We start from the raw sequence: 23,857 nt of genomic DNA on the forward strand, positions 1-23,857 counted from the left end.
CTTCGGTGCTGCGTCATATGGATGCAGCACAGAGGAGCACCATGGGTATGTGTCATCTGGATGTGCTGCTCCAACTCCACCCCCAGGCCAGCCTTAATAGCGGGTCTGAAGAGGGCCTCAGTGCTGGTACACAACAGTCTGTGGAAGTCAGACCTGACTGATCCTGATTCAGAACCTGGAAAAGTTACTTTTCCAAATTCTGTGCAGAAGCTCAGACTAGAATACATTTATACACTTTCCACTTCGAGAACACAACTTTGTACAAGTGTTGAAAGGTGTAAGAAAGGAGGAACATTATAAACTCGGTTCCAGCTTTCAACAGGAATTGTTAGCTGAGCAGCTTGTCACTTTGGAAATTTTTCAAAATACTTTACATTCAGTGCACTCAAGTCATGTTTCACTGATGCTACGCACACCTTTTGGAAGGATACTTTCTCACACTTGGCCCTAAGGCCCAGTACTAACACCGGAGATTCTGTTTGAATATTTTCAAGCTATGGATGATTGAGTCTGTGGATAAGGAATCTGTGGATATGGACGGCCAACTTATAGCTAGAAAAGAGGCTGTGAAACCAGGGAAAATGAGTTGATTCTTGGAGCAAATTCTTTAATCATGCAATCATCTTTTTTTTTTTAACCTTTCATTTTTTGCATTCTACAAAGTGGAATTTTGCCTTATCATAAGGGTACACATTTGTCTCTCCGCCCACCTTCCAAATAGATTGGACTTTTGAGACGATTTCTGTTTATTTAGTGCAGCTTTATTACATATGGCAATATCTGAATTGTTTCCTATAGCAAAATTCCCAATTTCTGGAAAGCCCTACATAAAGAAAAAGGTCCTAGATTCATCTTCCTGTTAACAGTTTTATACGCGTGAAGCGCAGAGCTTGATTATTGCTTTTTAAAAATAGTTATTTTGCTTATTACAGTATTGTGCTCATCTAAGAGGTCAGCCAGAGAGTTAGTGTGGTGTAGTGGTTTGAGCACTGAGCAAGGTTCAAATCCCCACTTGGCCTTGGAACCCCACTGAGTGAACTTGGCCAAGTCACACTCTGTCAGCCTCAGAGGACGGCAATGGCAATCCCTCTGTCAAGAAACCTGCCAAGAAAATCCCATGATAAGTGTCACCTTAGTGTTGCCATAAGCCATAAATGACTTGAAGGCACAACAAAAACAAGAGCTCAGCACATAGACCTGCCAAAGATCTTGTTCCTATCCTACTAAGAAGTACTGAATTACAGCCATGGCCATTAAAGGTGTCCCAAAAGGTAACTCCACACCAGTTTTTACAACAGCAACTAATTAGTTAGCAAAGAAACTCATTAGAAAAGGAGTCAATCCTTTTTCTGGTGGAGAGTAAGTAATAAGAAGCCAGTTGTCCACCATCTTTGGCAATGAGTTAAGGCTATTGCTCAGATGTTTCTTTTTTTCAACAGAAAAGGCTGTCAAACATTAACATGATTTTTGTGGTGGCTGGGTAACTTCAGAAGGAGGAAACCAACTATCTGAACCAATTTTAGTCTGGTTTCAGGAAAAGGTCTGGTTTCAGACCTGGTTTAGTCTGGTTTCAGCACTGAAACAGGCTTACTCTTTCTGATTGACGACATACTCCATCAGAAGGAAGGGGGAGCTACTCATCTTCCTGGATATCTGAATGGCTTTTGATACCACTGATCACAGTGTCATACTGGACTGGCTCTGTGGGATGGGAGTAGGAGGCACTGTTCTACAGTGGTGCCACTAATATCTGGAAGGTGAGTTCTAGAGAGTAGCACTGGGGGATTCCTGTTCAGTCTCATGGTGATTAAGCTGGGGGGTGCCACAGGGTTCCATCTGATCTCTTACACGGTTCAGTATCTTAATAAAACTGCTGATGGGATTTGGAGTGGGATGTCATCAGTATGCTGATGACACTTAGCTCTGCTTCTCCATCAGAGTCAACTGGGGCTGTACAGGTGCTGGACCAGTGCCGGAATACTGTAAAGGGCTGGATGAGAGTCAATAAACTGAAGCTGAAGACAGAAGCTCTGTGGATTAGTAGTTCTCCGATCCAGGAATTGGGTAAACAGCCTGTTCTAGATGGGGCTGCATTCTCCTAAAGGAGCAGGTACTGTACTTAGCTTAGGAGTGCACCTAGATCCATCCTTGTCACTGGAGGACCAAGTGGACTATGTGGCTGGTACACCGGCTATGGCCTTTTCTGGAGATAACATAACCACAGTAGCTCATGCACTGTTAACCTCCCAACTAAACTACTGTAATGTGCTTTATATTGGACTGCTGTTTAAAAAGGTGAGAGTCATCACATGTGTGCTAGACTCTTGTCCTTCCCAAACAGTCCAGGAGAGATTGGCTGAGTGGATGAAGGGAGTAGTCAGTGCCTCCCAAAAACAAGGCAGCATTCCAATTTGCCAAAAAAAAAAAAGGCAGTTGTGGGACTTTTACTGGAAAAATCATATCTTGATATAAGGCAGACATAAATATTTTAATAAATAAAGAAATAACAAAAGAAAAAGAAAATTTGCGGGAATACCATTAGTACATAAAACCTTTGTACTCACAGGAAGAAATGATGGGAAAGAAGAGGAAGTAGAAGAGGAACAAGACAATATACACATGGCATTTCCCCCTATCACGGTTTAGACAGGGTAATTAAACACAAGGAAATGGTCTGTCAAAAAATAAGAATGCTTTCCCAGGTGATCTTGAATACCACCATAGTCTGGACCAAAAAATTCTCCCTTACTTGAATTACTTGACAGACTGCACAGGGTTAGCACAGGACAGAAGCAATAACCAGCCCCAGTGTGCAACAGAGATAACAATCTCAGCACCATACAGTACAGAATGTTCCATCTTGTAACGTTTTGGGGACAGAATGAGAATGCTACGCGATAATCTCCTTTGTCACATAAATATAATGTACTGTAATATTTGCAATTGGATCTCACCTCTGCAGTAACGTCCATCTGAAGCTAGCTGAAAACCAGGTTTGCAAATACACTTAAAACTTCCATCTTCATTGATGCACATGCCATTGAGACACATATTCCGTATGCTGCATTCATCCATATCTACAAAATTTTGCACAAAGACAAAGACATCCATCAAGAAGATATGCCACAAAATTATTTGGATAATCTCCTCTGCCCTGGAGTTGAAGGATGCTCCTGTATTTTATTTTAACAACTATACAGCATGAAAGGTTTTATATTGAGTGTGACCTTTGCTGTCACTGGAAATGTCATATCAATCATTGTCTTGCAAAGAGAAAGCTTCTTTGGATTAAGAGTTGGCTGCAATTAACCACTTGTTAAGAGTAATGTTTATCCTTTTAATAGACAAACTTCATGTTACACAGAGAGATCCAAAACTGAGCTATTGTTATTGTTCATTGGCTGCAGCAATGAAAATGGGAAACAGGCTGTTACAGTGGGGTGGGGGCAACACCTTCAATATTATCCCTGAGCTGCTGTTGGTAACTTATCTGTCCTGCTACAGTTTCTCCATGGGACAGTAGGAAGTGTTTAAGTTCCTTTATTGTACCAGTACAACCAACCTTCCAATTTAGATCAGGAAAAACGTGGCTGGGTTTTAAAAGCTTTACACCAGTTTTTAGCATAGGGCCTCTCACTGTACTTAGCACCAAAAGCAGTTGAAAGATTTATCACAGACTGTCATAATGTATAGTTTGGCCTTAAGCCTCAGTTTATTCAAACTAAACTTCAATCTACTGGATATTCTCAGCTTGCCTGTGCATCAGGCAGTGTCATCTATTATTTTAAAAGGTGGAGGAGGGTGGTGGGGGATAACATAACAGCATTTATTTCTCTGTTGGGTAACCTATCTATGGAGTTTATCACACAGGGAAAAATTGGAAGGTTAAAATGGTAAGAACCCAAGACTAACTCACAATTGTGCAAATGGTTTTCACAAGCAAGGTGCTGTTATCACGTGCAGAATCCAAAATTAACCTGCACTTGCACGCAAATGCGGGAATGGTTTTCACACTGCAGGACCAAACATGCTTTCATCCTGTTAATGATTAAAGCATGTGCATCCCGCAAAAGCAAACAAATGCGCAAATGATTTTCACACAAGGGCAGAGAGAGAGAGAGGAGAGTGAGTGAATGAATGAATGGTAATTGCTCTTACCATTCACTCTTCCTTCCTTCTTAATCTACCCCCTCCATATGCATCCCCTCCCTCATTGCGCTCTCTTGCTTTTTGCATTTGGCTGCTCATACAACCTGATCTTTTTCTCCCAGACTGGGACTCTATGCTTGCATCCCAATCTGAGCCAGCAGCAGCAATCCCCGAACTGTCCCCTTTTTAAAGGATTTTGGACTTCAGCTCTCAGAAGCCTCAGCCATGTTGGCCAATAGTCTGGGTTTCTGGGAGCTGAAGTCCAAAAGCCTTTAAAGGGGACAGTTTGTAGATCGCTGCTGGCTCAGACCAGGAACCATTCATTCTCTCCCTCTCTTTCTGCCCTTGCATCAGCTGCTCTTTTAAGAGCCCTGGCTAGAGGAGAAGACATTTACACTGAGAGAGGCACAGGAGGAAAAGGCAAGCATTTTCTCTTGTGTGTCTGTGTGCCTCTGCCTTTGCCCTGGCTATTATCCCTAAGGAACCATGGGAAAATCTGACAACAAGCACAAAAACAGGGAGAATCCCGCAAATGGCTTTTACACCACAACAACTGAGCAAAGAAAGTGAATTCGAGAATGAAATGGAAATGAAAACATGGTATTTTCCCGAAAATGACTATTCCCTGATTCATGTCACTTTCTGTTTGGATTCTAAGCAGTTTGCATGCAGCATCATGTGAAAACCATTTGTGCAGTTGTGCCTAATATTCTGGATAACCATGGGTTCTAACCCGTTTAAACTTCCAATTTTCCCTGTGTAATAAAAGCCTATGGGTGCAGCAATCAGAGGAGGGAAACTGTCATAAAATAAAAAACAAAAGAGAGAACTGATAAGCACATGTACATAGCAAAAGCAAAAGAAGAGACAATGCTCCATGTGCTGATAGATGGTTACTTGTATTATTTCTTATTTGTTTTAAATGCCCAACTGTTTTGTCTCTATCAAAGTTGGTCTTCTTCAGGGGCTACATTATAAACAGACATTTCTGGAGTTGTAGAAGAAACACTTTAAAGATCTGGAGCGTTAAGCAAAGAGCCCCAGGATCATCCTTTGCAACACTATGTATGTCCTTTGAAGAAACTTAGAATCATAGAATCATAGAGTTGGAAGAGACCACACGGGCCATCCAGTCCAACCCCCTGCCATGCAGGAAATCCAAATCAAAGCATTCCCGACATATGGCCATCTAGCCTCTGCTTAAAGACCTCCAAGGAAGGAGACTCCACTACACTCCGAGGGAGTGTGTTCCACTATCGAACAGCCCTTACTGTCAGGAAGTTCTTCCTAATATTGAGGTGGAATCTCTTTTCCTGTAGCTTACATTCATTGTTCCAGGTCCTGTTCTCTGGAGCAGCAGAAAACAAACTTGCTCCCTCCTCAATATGACATCCTTTCAAATATTTAAACAGGGCTATCATATCACCTCTTAACCTTCTCTTCTCCAGGCTTGTTAAGGAACCATACTTAATTCAGTAAGTTAATATCTAAATATAGACTGAACTCAACAGGAAGCTAGTTGAGGCCAACAAAATGAAATGCAGATAAATTATAACTAGCCTAAAATTCAGAGATCCAATCCGAATGCTGTGGGTCACATCAGGTGGCACCCTAAAGGAGAGGGAGACACCACTGTTCCCCACACATCTGCCTTTTGGCAGAAATAGGCTGTGGCATTTGTCTGTGTCCCTTTAAAACATTGGAGATGGAGTAGGGCAAGGCTCAGTGGGAGGAGAAAAGAGAGACCTCAGGTTTATAGGGGTTTTTTTAAATTTAATTTTTTAAATATATATATATATTCTTTTGACATTTTCTTTAAAAACAGCACAACTTACCAAATGTTCACTGTAACCACATGAAACTATGTGCAGGTTGAAACATTTAAGCTGTATGTATGATACTGCAGTGTATAGGTATAATTTTAATTTTTCTAGTTGTTTGCCATTCCATTCAATTATATAAGGGGATTATGATTCATGAGTAACATTAGTACAAAAAACATTACTAAGGATTCTGATGTATGATGTGGCATGGGAGGAAGACAAGGGGGGTGACATCTTGAATGATTGCACCAGTTGACGCCAACCATAGTGACGCCATAAAATGGCTTTTAAGAGCTTAAGATAAGTACAAAGAAGGGCAAGAAAGATGGATGGCTTCTAGCAGTAACAGTCAGACATATGATCTCGGTGTTCAGAGGCAGTGTATTCCCTTGCTGGGGATTCTGAAATAGATGATAGTTATCAAGATGCCCTGCTGTGGATGGCTGAATATTATACCAACTTTGTTATCAAGGAGCAGGTCAACCCAGGAAGGCCAGTAGAACCTTCCCAAAAGATTTACAGCTTGGCCTTCTTCATGTTTACTTAGAAGTAACTACCACTGATTTCAACAGAGCTTATTCCATATGTGTTTGCACGGGATTGGAGCCCATCTTTCTATTAGTTTAAAGTAACAAGCAGAGAAGATGCAGGATATCTACTGGCAGAAGAATTCAAATTCACAATGAAGTTTACATTTGCGGCTATGTACACTTGACACTTACTAGCTTCGATGAAGCAATATGTAGGCATATGGCTGAGTCTGACTATGGAAACTGAGCCATTATGGTGTAATAAAGACAATTACTTCAGAAGCTGATGCAATTCAATATGCTCACAGACATTTTGGCAGCATTCTTAATGGAATGAAAAATGTTTTAGCAGATTGTCCTCTGTATTGCACTGCTTCTTATTACTGTTAACACATGGGATTTAGTGGGAGAGTAGAGGAAAATGTTAAAAAGAAATACTATGATGGATTTCCAGATATATATCTAGGTGATATGGATACTTAGATCTCATATTTGGAAACAGCCTGAAAGTTTAACTATCCCCCATCAAAAGAGTGATGAAATATGAATTCCTGAAGAGTTTGTCTCTACTAAGGATTAATAAAAATTACAACTAGCATTTATCGCTAGATCATAATGACTTTACAACTGTATCCGGGCCTAAGATACTTCCCTTAATATTGCAGCTGTTTTGAACTGAAATTACTCTTCTAGACATGGCATGTTTACTTTTCCCTTACATTCTAAATCAGGCTCAAATAATTTATGTTTTTTTAAAAATGTGTATCTGTCCAAAATAGGAATGTTGGCATTAAATCTTTGAGCTGAATCACTGAGATAACATTCTGCCAAAAATGTTTCTATAACCAGTGCTTGAAATTCTTTTTAATGTATGAGCAGATCATTGGAAATTCTTCCAAGGACCTTGGGAAATGGAATTAAAAAAGCATCTTCTTTTTTTCTTTTTCTTTTAAAGGATAAGGGTCTGGGAGGTAAGAACACATTGATTATGTTTATACAAGTCTTCAAGGGTCAGGATATGTTGCAATAAGATCCCACCAGGCATGTTAATTACTCAGTATGAAACCCATAAGTCCAAGATGCTGCACGCAATTAGGATAACTTTATCAGGAGCAACTGCTCCCATGACAAAAAACATCCATGGCAGAACATGGCTATATATTTTGAATCCATGCTAGGATATAGTGATGTGCTATTCATCAAAGATACAGTAGGACTCTGTAACAGGATGCACAAGATTGTTTACTTGCCATCCAAAGTACTTATGACTGCCATTATTCAAGTCCACCGAGGTCTCAGACTGGTGGCCCTAAGCACGTCGTGATTTTCACTTTTGGATGATGATTTGCACTTTTGCACTCAGGTGCAAAAGGAGTGTGTGAAGACTGCTTTAGAGAACCCTTCCAGAAAACCTTCTGTGTCAATAGAGCCTGAAATAGATGAGCAAAAAGCACTACCTTCGGACCGATCCAGGGGCATGGCATGCAGATGACACATACCCCTGGATCAGCTAGAAGCCACACTGAGGCCAGTTAACATGGCCTGAAGCTGGGCCCAAAGGGAGCACAAAAAGCCTGCTGCTTACTGGCAGTCCATTCCGGACTGTGGCAGCAGCCAGCATTGGGACCACAGTGTCCAGTCACTATGGTCCCAGGCTGATCGGGGCTGGAGCTGCCTCTGGCCGCTCAAAGCTACCAGCCTGTTTAAACTAGAGAATATCACTTGATACTCTTTAACACCTATAAAAGATCCCAAGTGTGTGTAGTCCATGTGAGCAACTAGTATACTTTTTCCTATCTATCCACCACTCTCACAAGATCCAGTTTAGAGAATTATTTACTGTCCATCCCTTCTGGACTCTTGTTATCTGATGTTGGAGAATGGATATAAGGGACCTTATATCCATAAGGGAGCTGAGTATGTTTAGCCTGGAGAAGAGAAAGTTAAGAGGTGATATGATAGCTTTGTTTAAATATTTGAAAGGATGTCATACTGAAGATTGAGCAAGCTTGTTTTCTACAGCTCCGGAGACTGGGACATGAAGCAATGGATTCAAGCTACAGAAAAAGAGATTCCCATCTAAACATGAGGAAGAACTTCCTGGTGGTAAGAATCATTGTTCAGTGGAATAGACTGCCTCGAAGTGTGGTGGAGTCTCCTTGGAGTATGGTGTAGGTTTTTCAACAGAGGCTGGATGGCCATCTGACGGGGGTTAGGTGTATTTGATTGTGTATTCCTGCATGGCAGGGGGTGGAACTGATGGCCCCTGAAGTCTCTTCCAACTCTATGATTCTATGATTCTGTGATTCTATGACCTATTCTGAATAAATCTCACTATTAAGTTGCATTATAGACCAGTACTGAGACAGAAAACCAAGTGTACATACACACTCGCCCAAAGGCAGTTACACAAATGGAGGTGAAAGTACTTATAAGAGATCAAGACAATCCTGACCTTCACAGTTCTTTCCATCAGCTGACACATGAAAACCAGCATTGCAAACACAGTGGAAACTGCCGTCTGTGTTAATGCATCTCCCATTGTTACATATCCGGCCATTCTGCAAGCATTCATCAATATCTAGAAGAAAACAAAATAGAGATGTGTATCTAATACCTGTGATTATTGTTGAAAATCTAAGCAGACACAAAAACATAAAATTGTACTTTCATAACTAACAATGAATTAACAAATTTAGTGTCATGCCCTTGGGGCAATCAATGTTAATAATCATATTCAGCTATGAAGAACACAGATACTTTGCATAAAACACCCCATTTAACTTGTGTAATTGTTTTGAATACAAAATGCTCTTCTGAGTTCCAAACATACTAGCCATGGGATTATGGGAGTTGCAGTCAAACACATATGGTGGGAACCAGGCTCTAGAACACGAATTTAAACTGTTCTTATGATACGTATCATGGAGAAAGAGAGATGCAAAGAAAGAGGTTGCCGTCTAGACTGAGTTCTGTATCTTTCTTTTTCTTTCTAACCCTTACAGTTCATTGTGGTTATTTGTATATTTCTGGCCCATCTTCTGAATATTCTACTGCAAAATAGTTTGCCTGACTGATATTTCTTTTCATACAGCAAACAATCTAACTCCAGACTTGTGGTTTTCTTTTCAGGCTTTCTGGCAGAAGGGTGCACCATTGTTGAGCCTCTCTCTTTTACTGGCAGCAAGTAATGCTTAGACTTATTTTCTCTAGGCTTTGTTTTTTAATTCTTTGTTTCTCTTTCAGATCTCCTTAATCCTGAAGAGATTTCTAGATCTGTGCTTTTTCTCCACATGTCCTTATTATAATATTTTTAAAGTCAAACATGAGATTCCCCTAATTATAACTTCAAGCTTGACACATAAAGTCAACATGAGTTGATAGCTCCATCCTGACTTCACTCATACTGTATGTCTGCCCTTGCTTCTCTAGCTATGTGTGCAATATAAAATAAAGCAGGATTTTCCATCCAGTATTGACTTTATCATCCCTATACAGGTATATAGAGTTCGATACAGAGTTTTATTTAGTCTTGTGGTACTTTGAGATGGCCAAAGGGCTAATCAATAAATATTGATTGATTGATTGAATTACACTGAATGAGGGTGAATTTAAAAATTCAATATATGTAAAATGGAATTTCTTATGATGGGAGGCCAAAGAATACAGGATATTATATCTGCCTTAGAAGAAACCACTCTGAAGACATTGTCTGCACTTTAGAATTGTTCCTGAACCAGGCAGTGTCTCCTACATTGTCAGATGGTATCATCAGCCCTGGTTGATGTGCCATCTATGCTCCTGTGACAAGGACTTAACTACTCGACTCGACTACATTTGGGAAATAACCAATATCAATTTCACAATAGCAAGTACATTTCTATACTGTTTATTATTGCACTTAAGCACTGCCTAAGCAATTTACAATGTGTAAGCTAATTGCCCCCAACAAGCTGGGTACTTGTTTTGGCAACCTACAGAAGGATGCAAGGCTGAGTGGACCCTGGAATCCCTGGGGTCAAACTCACAATCTTGTGGTTGTGAATGTCTGCAGTACTGGCATTTAACCATTGCACCACCATCGGCTTGTTAATTTACAAACTAAATTCAAGACCTTAAGATTTTAACATTACACAGATTTGTTCTAGGATATTAGAGACTCTAGGGTGAAGCAGACTGGTCAAAAGGAGAAGCCACATGCCACTTTAGCCACGATTGGCCTGGGGCCACGGTGATTGCATGGGACATTCTCAAAGCAGGTGCCACTATGATCTGAATGGTCCACCGGCAGGAGCAAATGTAATTGTCCAAATCATCTAAATCTCTAAACGCCACATCTCCGAAGTAGTCGGAAGCTGCTTTACTTGGCCCTTCTGTTTCAGGCCATTGTCTTCTCCTAATAATTTATATTAAAAACCAAAACCTATCACTTATGCTATACTGAGAATCCCATACCAAAGGAGAGCAATTTGTCACTTCTTAGTAGTAGAGCTGTAAATCTTTCACAATTTAGTCCTTTGAAGACAAATAGTTTCTGTAGTTTTATTCCCAGTGCAGGAGAAAACAAATATTTTGACTTGGGCTGCATCCATGTTGCAGAAAGAATTAAGTTTGACAACATTTTAACTGCCGTAGCTCAATGCTGTGGAATTCTGGGAACTGTAGTTTGTTGTGGCACAAGAGCTCTCTGATGGGGAAGGCTAAATGCCTGATTAAATCCATAGCATTTTGGGAGGTGGACAGGAGGCAAACTTGCTCAGGGTCATTTATATGAAAGCTCTAACAAAAAAAAGTGTGATGTGAGAAAAGGAAAGGGGAAATGTGTTTATTAATTATAACAAATACGAATTACAGTAAGTCCGCCTATAGTCTGAAATTGTGTGTAGTTTATTACACAATTTTAACATCTATTGGTTAGTTCTGAAAATCAAAGTCGTGTAATTTCTTAAGTCTGATGTTCTGAATCTGGAATCCTGCTGGGTTTGACAATGACCTTCTAAAATTTCATGATATAGGATATATTTTGAAACCCTCATACATCTTTGGTAGTTTATTTGTTTAATACAGAACAACATTTTACCTCGGCATTCTGTTCTCATCAAGGTGCTTTGATACCCAGGACGGCACTGGCATATATAGGATCCTTGTGTATTTACACAGTCTCCACCAATACAGGGATTCCTCTCACATTCGTCAACATCTGAAAGAGAGTAGTTTTAGCCAGCAATTGCTTGGAAAGTATTCAGGCCTGGAAATATATTTGAATAGTTTCTTTGACATATGAAAAACAAACAAAAGAAATTGGTGTTACGTAGGATCAGACTTTAGGAGCCTTTTCCCCATCGTCAATGTAATTCTGTGTTATGTACCATGCCTATTAGAAAATTCCATGCTCCTCGTTCAGAATATACGCTGCACTGTGTTTTGTTTTTTTGCCCTCTAGATGATTGGAAGCTTATCAAAATAACCCTCCAAACCATAATATGACCAGACAGCTAAGATGTACAGAACAAGGTATAGCTCAACAGATTCTGAGCAAGGCCTTTCCATGTTCACTTCCTAGCTCTAAAGCAACAGAGATCTGAGCACATAGCTAGTTGTACTATTAGACAAATCAGGTGATTGCCTCAGTGGGCAGATTTTGGATGTCATGAAAGAGCAACAAATTATTAGTTAAAATTGGCAGTCATTGTACTTTTAGTCCCAGGGATAAGGAGAGGTGATTGTGGGATTTTCTGCCTCATGAAAAAATACCTTAACCAACTTTGGATACTACATACCTCATTTACCTGAGTGAACAGGATTCACTAGACAGCAAATTGTATTTGGCCAGCCTTGACTGAAATGGACAAGGTTCTCTTTCTACATTCATGGATTACACACTGCAGTATTTGAAGAGACTGCATGGCCTACAAAAACCATTAGATGGTTGTTGTCTTTTTAAAGGGACTGGGGAGAAGATGGAAAAGCTCTAGTTTGGCAGTATCACTGCTATGTTAGAATGAGACAGTTTTGCCAGCACTGATGCTCTGTTCTAAACTTCAACACTCACATTTTTGCATTCCATCTCAAATCTGGGGGAACCCCTTTGGAGACATCCTCCTGGTCCTTAATGATTGCGAGCTGGATTTTGATAACTTTATACTTCAAATTCTCCCTTAATGGGTTTCCATTTCCAAATCATTAATTTCCGTAAACAACCAGTTAAATTCAGTGAAGACATCTGGGACTCACAACTTTCTTGCTGATCTGTCAAACCTAATCTACATTGGTGTGCTCCATCACCTTCTGCCCCGATCACCACGATAATCAGTATAAGTGTAATTCCAGTTTTCTGAAATTTTTTGTTTTAAAAAAGGATAACCTTGTAAACTGTATACCTATTAACCTGCTGTTCATTATGGAGAAGTTATATGCTAAACACCTACACTCCAAACTGAATTATTTTCTTTGGCTGGGGGGGGGGGTTGTCTTGCCTCAAGGATATGCTTCCTGTTTTACAGGTGGACTTTTGAAAAGATCATTTGACCATAGACCAATGTATAGTGCTTAGCCATTTGGCTGGGAAAAACTTAGGCCCTATAATGGGAAGAGTGTGTGACAACTTCATGAATTTGAAGGTAGCTTTTAATTTAATCCAAATGGTCTAGTTGTGGCAGAAACTGACAACTGTTTTAAATATTATAAGTTCTGTCTTAGAGAGCCTCTGTATATTAATGGTATACTCCAAATTAGATTATGTCATTAGATATGCCATACAGGGTCATGGCTATTTCATCTTTATTTGCTATGAATTATCAACTCTACCTAGTCATTCTGCTCAGCTCCTCTACATTTTTACTGTCAGATAACATACCAGCAGTATCACTAAAGGTAGCAGATCAGTTGGGACAGAGCCAAGAAAAGAAATGGTTGGTGCTGATGAAAGGCCATAGTGGACAATAGTAATAACTTCAAATTATCTCATCTCTATAATTTTGAAATGTATATAATTGTTTAATTTTGTTCAAAAAAATTAATTACATCAATATTAAAAATAATAAAATGGCAAGTAGAAATATTTTACTGTATACACAGAAAGGGTATTTCAGCAAGCAGTTATTATGGAAAGAAAGAAAAATCACATACCAATGCATTCCCCTCTAAGGTCCAGTTCAAATCCTTTCTTGCATTCACAACGGTAACTTCCAGGAGTTGGGACGCAGCGCCCATTAATGCAGAGATTTTGGTATAACTGGCAGATGTTGGCTTGAGGCCGAGTGACATTAACAGGTAAAACGGCTGAAATAAAAACTTTTTTTTTAATTTGATGTACTTTACGTACTAGCTATAACATAAATTATAATTAAAATCTATATTTAGCAGCTGTTACAATTAGCCCTTGTTCTTCATTAACACATTATTGTGGATAGTTGTTTCTGCTTTGGCCAATTCATCCTATTTTTTCACATGCTGAATTCTGACAAATTTGTCCCACTTCATAGGGGTTCTTTTTATCATAAGATAGGCAGGTTTTTGGTGCTGAATTTCTCAAAGGGTTCAGCTTGTGGGAAAGGGAGTATTTCACTTCCAAGCATGCCAGCTGTTTATAAATAACTGCTTTTTGTCTGACTCCCTCCCTCTCTTTTCTTATTTTTTGCATCTGTCTGCAGCTCATCATACCTGAAGCTAAGGTGATCTGATACACCATCTTCTAGTGCAGAGGAGTGTTGGAGCCTGCTTGTAAATCCCACTAACATGTGGCCTCTGAAGCACATTCATTCTACCAACACTTGCTCAGCCATACTAAATACAGTCCACTTGATTTCTCTACAGAAATCATTTTCCTGGCTCCAAAATGGGTAAAAAAAAGATTGAAGCAGAGAAAGTACTGAAAAATATTTCCATTTCTTAAGTGCCAGAATCAAATTTTAGGAAGAAATAGTAATGTTCTTGTGATCCCCTCCTTACACTTAGGTGCCACTATAATACTTGGCTAAACAAGGCAACTGGAATTCTCCCTGTCCTGCATGCACCTGAAACCAGTAACAGTGACAGTCAGTCAAAAGCACTTTTAAAAAAGGGATTAAACACAGGATTATATTATATTAGCTTTTACCTAGCTTATATTAGCTTTTACCTGGTGGTACTATTGGTCTACGAGATGGTACAACCAAGTCCGGTGGAAAGACTGGTGGGGGATATACATCGGGTGGAAAGACAGGAGGAGGAAGGCCTGGGACGCCAGGGACTTCTGGTCTTGCAGGCAAAAGGCTTCCAAGTATGCATAGTTTGCGGAATTCCTCTGAAAGGAAATAGAAAGTTACCAAATGAAAAGTGACTTGCCATTTTATTATGTTGACTTTATAGCCAGCTTGGGACTTACCACAGTGATTACGAAATAGTTGCCAAGCAGAGTTATTAATGCTTTCTATTAAGTAGTGTAAGTAAAACCATCTGTTAAGTCTGTGCCCAAACAAGCCTGACTTCATCTATTAGGGTCAGGTGGCATGGAGTTACTCTCTACAGTTTTCTCCAACATGCAAGTTCTCCTGCTCCTGATGCCTCCCACCAGCAATCTTGTGTCCTCTGCCCAAGACTGGTAGTTGAAGAGGGGATGTGAAAAAGCCTGTAGCATCCAGGCCACCCCTCTCTAGCCTTTTGACTCACTCCTCGTCATGATGCTTGTCTTCCCACCTCATAAGTGTATAGGAAAGACTACTGGGGACTTTGGAAGCAGGTTTTGTTTTAACTTGTTTAGCCTGTTTAGTCATGGGGAGCAGCGTTGTGGGGGTTATTCTGTACTGTAAATTGGAAGCAGTACTTTTGGACTACAACTCTCAGACTCCCCCAGCCAGAATGACCACTTGTCACATTGACTAGGGAGTTCTAAGATTTGAAGATCAAAAAGTGATGTTTTTCTAAGCTTTACTCTGTGCCTAAAATGAGAAGTAAAATATTGTCTTGGTTAGTATTGTTCAATGTATCAGTCACAGCTGCAACTTAGTATGGGAAAAGAGGGACAGCATGAGCCATTTGGGAGAACCCTGAAATATTCTTATGGTTACTGGAGATTCCCTAGGCCAGCACCTTCATGCTGTCGGATCAATGGGGCAGGAAATGTATCCTCTTTGAATCTTCCCTAGGTCACATTCCTAAAGCAGTGGAGAGTTTGGCATGGTCTCCCTCAGCACCTGAAGGTGCAGTGTAGGTAACCAGACAGGTACTGTCTTCTCTGTGGCTCAGCACATGGTTAACTTCACATATATCCCTTGGTTTTATCAATTATAGGCCAGCCGATGGCTCCTGGCCCTAGGGGGAATTGTTGTTGATATCTAGTTAATACTAAATGAGGTGTGGTCTTCTTAAAATAATATCTTGGCTCTTTCAGAGGACCACTAATAGACCACTGTAATACAATTATCTGGAGATGGGGGAAAGGGCTACACTGTGCTTACCTAGCAACCTAAAATATTAATTTAATTCTTCCAGACAAATGTCACATTCACTATGTCAGTCTTCTATACAAGACTCTCCAAAATAGTTCCTTAACTCACTAAGCAAGTCCCAAGCAGGTTTTTCAATAAGATTTCAAAAGAGTCTATACTGCAAAAAAAAAGTTACAATAACTCTGGGCTTGATTGATGTTTTCATTATTTTACAAAAAGTTCCATACCAGTGGCACGAATGGGACACATTTCTGGGGCACTAGTGGCTCCAGGAGACCAGCATCGTCCAGAGTCACAACAGCACTGCATTTTGGTTAGCACCTGTTGGAGCTGGTTGCCACAACGGCCATTGGTGAGAGAAGAAAAGCAGTATCCAGGACGTACATCTGTAATGAGAAGACAAGGGCATATATTTAATCTCTTGAGAATAGTCCTTTGTTTGGCAGTGAATAGCCTTTTGTCATATAGATCTCTTTCAACAGTACGAGAAAAGGTCAGTAGCTTGCTAAATGTTCAATATTTGATATTAATTTATGTGCCAACTACTTACATAATTGTCTTGGGGCAGGTAAACAAGCAAACCTGAAGCAACCCCAAAGACACCAACTTGCAGCCAGAGGTTTAAAGCATACCACTAGGCTTTTGTCGAGAGAGGGCTTTGACAATTGTAGCACCGAGTTTTGGACACAGTTGGGGAGTAGAAGAAGCATCCTTAGAAATTTAGTCTATTGCCTATCCATTTCAGGAGACACTCCCCCAAGCCAAATACTAGAAGCGCCTAAAAGGTGTGCAACAGACAGCATTAAACACTTTCAAGGTGGATGGAACATATAGGTCCCCTTTAGTAAAAAAAAAGAAAAGAAAAGAAAAGAAAGAAATGTGTTATAACAACTGAGCTGGCTGATGCTTTCTGAATAGCAGTCAATCTGTGGGTAGTCCATGACAAAGAGTGATGGAATGATAGCCCTAAGAATGGAAAAGTTTTAACCTGTTCTAAAGTGTGCCCCTCAAGAGCCTAATGACATTGAGAAAATTTATTTTCAAAGTTGATATTCAGATCATTGGACTTACAGTATCTTGTGAAATTCATTAAAATATGTTTTAAACCAGGTCTGGTACAAGACAGGATAACAGCATCATCTGTGTAAAGCAGTAGGGGGACTCTTCCGGAGCCAAGTTTAGGGTCAGACAAGGCCTCCTCAAGGTCATCTATACACAGGTTAAACAGTGAGGGTGCAAGAATGCATCCCTGCCTGACTCCTCTAGACATAGATAGAAGACTCTTTTGTCATCCAAGATCTTGTCTAGCCTTTCCCAAAGCTTGATTCTGGAGATAGAGTCAAATGCAGATTTCAGATCTATAAAAGCAGCATATAGTTTGCTGCGTAAAAAATTAAGAAGTTTTCCCACTATATGAAAAAGAATCCAGCAGTGATTGACATGGAATAGTTCTTTCTGAAAGCTGCCTGGACCCCTATAATGATATTATTGGCCTGCAAAAAGGTGGTTAGACTTTTGGATAAATATCTGGCATAGAGCTTGCCCATTATTGATAGTAAGCTGATTGGCCTGAAATTCCCCAGATCACTGAACTGTCCCTTCATATATATTGCCACCAAAATAGCATGTTTCCAGCTGAGGGGAATTTTGCCAGATTGGTTTATGGCAGTAAAAAGAGCAACTAACAGAGGGGACCACCAGTCTTGGTTATTTTTAATAAATTCACCTGGAATGAAATCTATTCCAGGAGCTTTGCCCCCCCACCCCCCTTAAAGCAGATGAATTAACTCAATCATTTCCTCCTTGGAAACAGGATTCGACTACTATCCTCTGATTGTGTGTTCATTTAAGTGGGCACCCCAGTTTTCTAAAAAGGCATCTGTCTGGCTCAGTTGAAGAGCAAGTCTATACAACTAGTGTATACAGTGACTGTTATGATCGCGACTGTCCTGAAAATCATGTCAAATCCATCAGCTGTATCCATAGCCATGCCTCAAGGAAGATCATTCTCGACAGTAAGGGAAGGAAACCTCAATAATGAAATGGCAGAATACTGGCCTCTAATTTGGTGAGGTGGAGAGAGTAACCATACTGGAGATCATTATAAAGAGAGGACCACTGTATGATCTGAATGAGGGGAATGAGATCTTCACAGAGTCATGACCTCTTTCAGGGGAAATTCAATCTTCTCACCCTTAGAAGCCAACCTTACTTGGACTTGAACAATGTGGAGGGACTCTGTTGGAAAGAGGAGGGCATTGGGCAATCAAAACTGGGATCTCTGCAGCACGAAACCCATCACTGCAGAGCTGGTTGGTGCTGGTTTTGAATGGCTGTCCCTATTTGAAGAACGCCTCAAATGCTTCTTCTTCTTCCCAGTCAAGAAGTCAAGACAGAAAGAATTGGTGGCACTTCTCCAGAGAGCACAGCAGCTGGCAGTGTCATATCTCTGTGAATCAGTGTCTCCGTATCCAGGCTTGAAACCAGAGCCTTATGTTTTGTTGGTTTCGAGGAAGCCCCTGATTTGAGGTGTTGCTTTGAAAGAGCACAACTAAGTGCCAGCTCTGAGGCAGATTTGGGCAGAACTGAAACCTTAGACGTAGATGGCTGACAGGGTTTCAAGGCTTGTTTGTATAACAAAGCTTTCAAGGCTTGTTTGTATAACAAAGCGGGACTCACTATTTTTTCTCACTTGAGGGGTGAAAGCATTACAATGGACACAAGTGCTAACGTTGTGTCCCTTTCCCAAACAAAGCAAACAATGGTCCTGACTATCGCATCTGGGAAGTTTCACTCCACAGTTGCCACACCTCTTTAAAAAGGAGGAAGACGCCATAGCATCAACAGCAAAATCCAAGGACAGTCCAAGGCCATACTGAGGAAGCCGGAAACTAGCAAGCCAAGGGAAAACTGAGTAGAAGATTCATGGCAAACTGGAGTTGTACTCTAATAAAACCTAAAACAGCCAAGCCAAAGGTTATACCAAAGGACAGAGTCATAAGCCTGCTAAAGAGAATGAAATCCCCAAAGACGTTCCTTCAATGCTGTTCACACAATGGATGCAAAGGAACTGAAGCAAATGAACAGAACCAAGGATGGATGGAGCTACCACCCAAAATCTGCCTGGTCATTGAAGAAAGTTCCAAATATGCAGGCGCAGGAATAGCCAGTTATTTTATTCTCAAAGACCATGAAAAAGAGCCCCTCTATCCCTATTCATTTTAATAGCACCCACAGTTTCTGCAACAAACACACACCAATGATGCTAATAAAACATTTAGAAGGGATTATCAGCTGTGAATGCTGTGTGAAAGAGAAAGACAGCCACTTTTCCACCACAAGGAAAACAGATTGGCATCTTGACTGACATGAGGTTTGCAAATGATCATAGTTACAGAAATTGCAAGAAAGAAAACGAGAGAAGAAGGTTTACCGTATACACTCAACTATAAGTCAACCTCACATATAAGTCAAGGGCAGGTTTTGGGGCCAAAATTACGGATCCATGGATAAGTCGAGGGTAAAACTTAGGGGCATATAACAAAGGATCTAAAGAATGGAGCAAGGAAAACAATGCCTAATAATTTAAAAGATTCCAGCAGGCATAACTGTTTATGCTCACATTAAATCCTGAAAGGATAAGACAGTGGAGGAGGGTCAGTGCTTCCAGGACAGATTTCACTCTTGCTTTTCACCAGGGGATACTTCATTTTTAATAAGAGTTAAAGTGCAGTATTTATATTGACCCATGGATAAATCGACTCAGTTTTTTTGAGTCAATTTTTGACTAAAATTTCTAGACTTATACATGAGCATATACAGTAAATCTTGCATTCCAAAAAAGGGGGGGTGAGCAGATTCAGGACTAATGTTCAGTAACATTAGTCCTGAATTCCAAATTAGACATTTTGCCCAGTTCCATGTGGTTTGGTTAGCATCATGTCAATATGGGAAATGCACAGTTTGCAGATCCAAACTATCTGTAGATAGTTTTTTGTGGGTTTGTCGGGCTCTGTGGCCATGTTCTAGAAGAGTTTATTCCTGACGTTTCGCCAGCATCTGTGGCTGGCATCTTCAGAGATTTCTCTAAAGATGCCAGCCACAGATGCTGGCGAAACGTCAGGAAGAAAATCTTCTAGAACATGGCCACATATCCTGAAAAACCCACAAAAAACTATGGATGCCGGCCATGAAAGCCTTTGACTATCTTGAGATAATTAGTAGTGCTTTGCATTTAGCACATATTGCCTTACAAATGATTCTAAAATGTAAGAATGGCTTGGGGCCCAGAATACCACTTTTACTTTTCTTGTTAACACTTAAAACAGAAATCATTAAACTAAAATGGTTCATTCTGAAGATGTAAGAGGAAATACAACCAAGTTTGAAATTAGCAAAGGACTCTATTGCAGGGGTCTGAGTGTGCAGTTAAAACAAAATTAAGCTATACTGACTGATGGCAGGGCTTGATCAAGAAAGTCTGCAGTCCCAAGTTTTTCATCCACAAAAAGCAGATCCCTTGCAATGTCACACAACACACCTCTTAGATGAGGGCTGTGCTATATTTTTAGATCCATGGAACTAATAATTGGCATTAGATCCCAAGAAAACTGATTGGGCTGGACCTAAGATAACAGAATCGTGAGTACAGCAAATTCTCTCAATCCAAGTCTGTGGCTGAAATGGCTACACATCAACAACTTTCATTGTAAATAACGGAAAACATATATTTTCTATTATATATAGATAAAACCAATTCATTACAACGTACATAATTTTTACATTAGGAAGGAAAATGTCTGAAACAATGGCATACTCTTACTGATGTCTAAACTATGTAAGAGATTGAAAACAGCCTTCAAGGTATTTTTTAAAATCCTTCAAAAACAAATCACCTCCCCAACAAATCTGTTCCAGATTTCTAAAGAAACAGAAATTTTTATAAACTTGATTCTAATTCCTTGTCAGTTGTGTTTGTGTTTTCCCCTCAGATGAACTCTTTTAAAATAGACTGATAAGCAGAGTTTGTGTTTGGGCATATCACATTTCAAACAGAAACATACACAGAAATTGTCCGGACTCAACAAAAGAAAGACATTAAGTCACAAGAGAAGGATTGTTGTAATCCATTCCTTTCATTAAAGGGTGTGGTTATTACTTCCTGCCTTCTTTCTCCCCTGAATACTTTCCCTTCTCTTTCCATATTACATCTGCTAGTATATCTGCTATTATACAGAAGCCAAAAAACAGCACATGAGGATGCACCCTTATTCTTGCAGGCTGGCTGAGCTATGTCTGCTCTTTAGACGTTGCTTCTGTGATTGATATTAAAATGCATATGAATTGTTTCTTAATACAATAGTTTTAGAAAGCATCATGCTTTTGAACCTCTATCATTAAAGAGCAAACGAGAGCAATACAGATGGTATTTCCATTATACTGTGTTGGTTCTTTATAACTGTTGCAGATGCTAAAATATCTGGCAAATATTTTTGACCACAAAAGTAGGGTCACATTATCATAAATATGTGCAAAGCAGGTCATCTCCAATCTGAAGCCTGATGCTGTTGTATACAAATGTCATCATCCTTGAATGCTAAAAATGTTGACAGCAACATCAAAAGGAACTGAGGTTGAGAAAAGCTGCTGAAGAGGGGGAATGGATGCTCCTACATCATCTGCCAAGTTGGGCATTCATTTCTATGTGCAATTTGGAGTGCAGGAAGCAATCCTAAGAGCCAAGCTCTGTTCAAAATTTCATTGCCTTTCATGATGTGGAGGATAAGTTACATATTAATAACCATTAGGAGAAGGTTGCTGTCAAACAGTATGAAATTATGTAAAGCAATGCTTTGTCAGATTTCAGTGTTCTGGGATTCTAAGGGCCCAAGAACAGACAGGCCAAAATAAAGCTGCTTAGGGTCACTTTGGAAGTATGCCATTTAAATGACACTCACATCGTATGAGACCAGAAGCTGCGCCAAAGCTGCACTCCTGTCCTTAGGACTGGAGCGTGGCTTTGGCGCGGCTTCTGGGCTCTTAAGACACATGCAGCATTTAAATAGCATACCTCCAAAGTGACCCAAAGCAGGTTCATTTTGCCCTGTCTGTTTGGGTTCTAAGTTACTTTTTTTAAAAAAAATTTAAAAATCTAGACCAGAAGACCATTATCTAGTGTGAATATTCACAAAGATCCTATTTCAGTTCAAATGAGCCAGGTTCCCTGTACTCCTTTTCACATCCATAATCCTTCTACCTCTATAACATGTACATTTGCAATTCTTTACTCACCTATGCACCTAGAGCCATCTGGGGATGTATAATAACCAGAAGGACATTTGCAAAAGTAACTGCTAATAGTATTGGAACATTCTCCTCCGTCACAGATTCCAGGGATTGTATTGCATTCATCAATATCTATAGTTTTAGAAAGAACGGGTGGTTTGAGTCAGTTAGTATCATAGTATGAAACAGAAGAATTACTCAGAAATGGAAAAATTATTACATTAATGATGTATAATTATGCCTGTACAAAATTCTTCCCCATAAAAATCAGTCTCACATTTCAGATTGTTTCCCGAAACAGACAGGGCAAAAGAAGCAGATATGAAGAGTATCCATATGCCAGGGATTAGGAGAAGGGAAAGACTCCAGATCACAGGGAAGTCTTTCCAAATAGATGCTAAGCCCCAAATTTATTTTATAGGACAGAAGCCCCAATTAAAAAAGCAGTCATGTCAAGACAGTGACCATAGTGCTGCAAATTTCAGATTTTTAAAAAATTTCAAAATATCTTTATTTGCATACAAGTACATAATGAGACATCTTGGAGATGGGATAGAAGTCTAAACACAAAATTCATTTATGCTTCCTACACACCTTATACACATCGTCTTTTGTTGTTGTTGTATGCCTTTCAAGTCATTTCTGACCTAAGATGAACCTATCATGGGGTTTTCTTGGCACAATCTGTTCAGAGGGAGCTGGCCCTTGTCTTTCTTTGAGGCTGAGAGAGTGTTGGAAGAGACCACAAGGACCATCCAGTCCAACCCCCTGCCATGCAGGAACTCACAATCAAACCAACCCCTACAGATGGCCATCCAGCCTCTGTTTAAAAACCTCCAAAGAAGGAAACTCCACCAGTCTCCAAGAGAGTGGTTCCACTGTCGAACAGTTCTTACTGTCAGGAAATTCTTCCTAATGTTGAGGTGGAATCTCTTTTTCTGTAGTTGCTCTAGGTCCTATTCTCTGAAGCAGCAGAAAACAAGCTTGCTCCATTCTCAACATGACACCCCTTCAAATATTTAAATAGAGCTATCAATGGCTGAGAAGGAATTGAAACCCTGGTCTCCCAGTGCCCTAATCCAATAACATTGGCTCTCTCCATAAGCGTATAAGAATCATCAACAGAGCAAGTCAAACATCATTTCATTTAAAATAGTGCTGCAGTCTGCATGGGTCCCATGTTTCAAGGGTGCATACACGGGGATCAGTTGTCTTATCCATGTTATCCTCACAACTGCCCTGTGAATTGATTTAGATCAAGAAATAGCATCTGGTCAGTCACACTGTGAGTGCTGTATCTGAGTGGGGATTCCAGTTCACGCCTCCCCACACTAGACTTGCCTCACTGTTTGTACTTCAGCTTGCCTTGGAATGATTCAGATCCAACAATAACACATACTCTGCTAAGAAGGCAATATGTGGTCATTGGCTGCAGCTCCAAAACTGACATAAATGTTGATCAGCATCACTTTTTAACCTAGGCACACAAAATGAAAATTCTTTCTCTTCATGAGGGCCACAACATTTCTGAGCTGCTATTAGCAAAAGTTATCGGGTGTCCATCAAAATGTTGCCATCTAGATCGGGGACAGGCGTCTTATTCAATAAGACCACACTAAATGTAATTTGTTCATTTTGCTTT

General features: G+C 40.0%; 1 protein-coding gene across 3 annotated transcripts in view; it reads right to left on the reverse strand.

The window, feature by feature from the left end:
- Nucleotides 1-23,857, reverse strand: part of FBN1 (fibrillin 1) — a 195,480-nt gene that overhangs the window by 89,787 nt on the left and 81,836 nt on the right. For all 3 annotated transcript variants that reach the window (XM_089538802.1, XM_089538804.1, XM_089538803.1), the window contains 7 exons: nucleotides 22,222-22,347; nucleotides 16,158-16,316; nucleotides 14,622-14,786; nucleotides 13,631-13,783; nucleotides 11,583-11,702; nucleotides 8,958-9,083; nucleotides 2,955-3,077 (listed from right to left, as the gene is read on the reverse strand). In XM_089538802.1, the coding sequence (XP_089394928.1) occupies nucleotides 2,955-3,077; nucleotides 8,958-9,083; nucleotides 11,583-11,702; nucleotides 13,631-13,783; nucleotides 14,622-14,786; nucleotides 16,158-16,316; nucleotides 22,222-22,347 (972 nt within the window). The remainder of the gene's footprint in view (nucleotides 1-2,954; nucleotides 3,078-8,957; nucleotides 9,084-11,582; nucleotides 11,703-13,630; nucleotides 13,784-14,621; nucleotides 14,787-16,157; nucleotides 16,317-22,221; nucleotides 22,348-23,857) is intronic.

This window comes from Sceloporus occidentalis, unplaced genomic scaffold (genome assembly GCF_023333645.1).
Source record: "Sceloporus occidentalis isolate IW3139 unplaced genomic scaffold, rSceOcc1.0.p SCAF_9, whole genome shotgun sequence".
Classification (NCBI taxonomy): domain Eukaryota; kingdom Metazoa; phylum Chordata; class Lepidosauria; order Squamata; family Phrynosomatidae; genus Sceloporus; species Sceloporus occidentalis.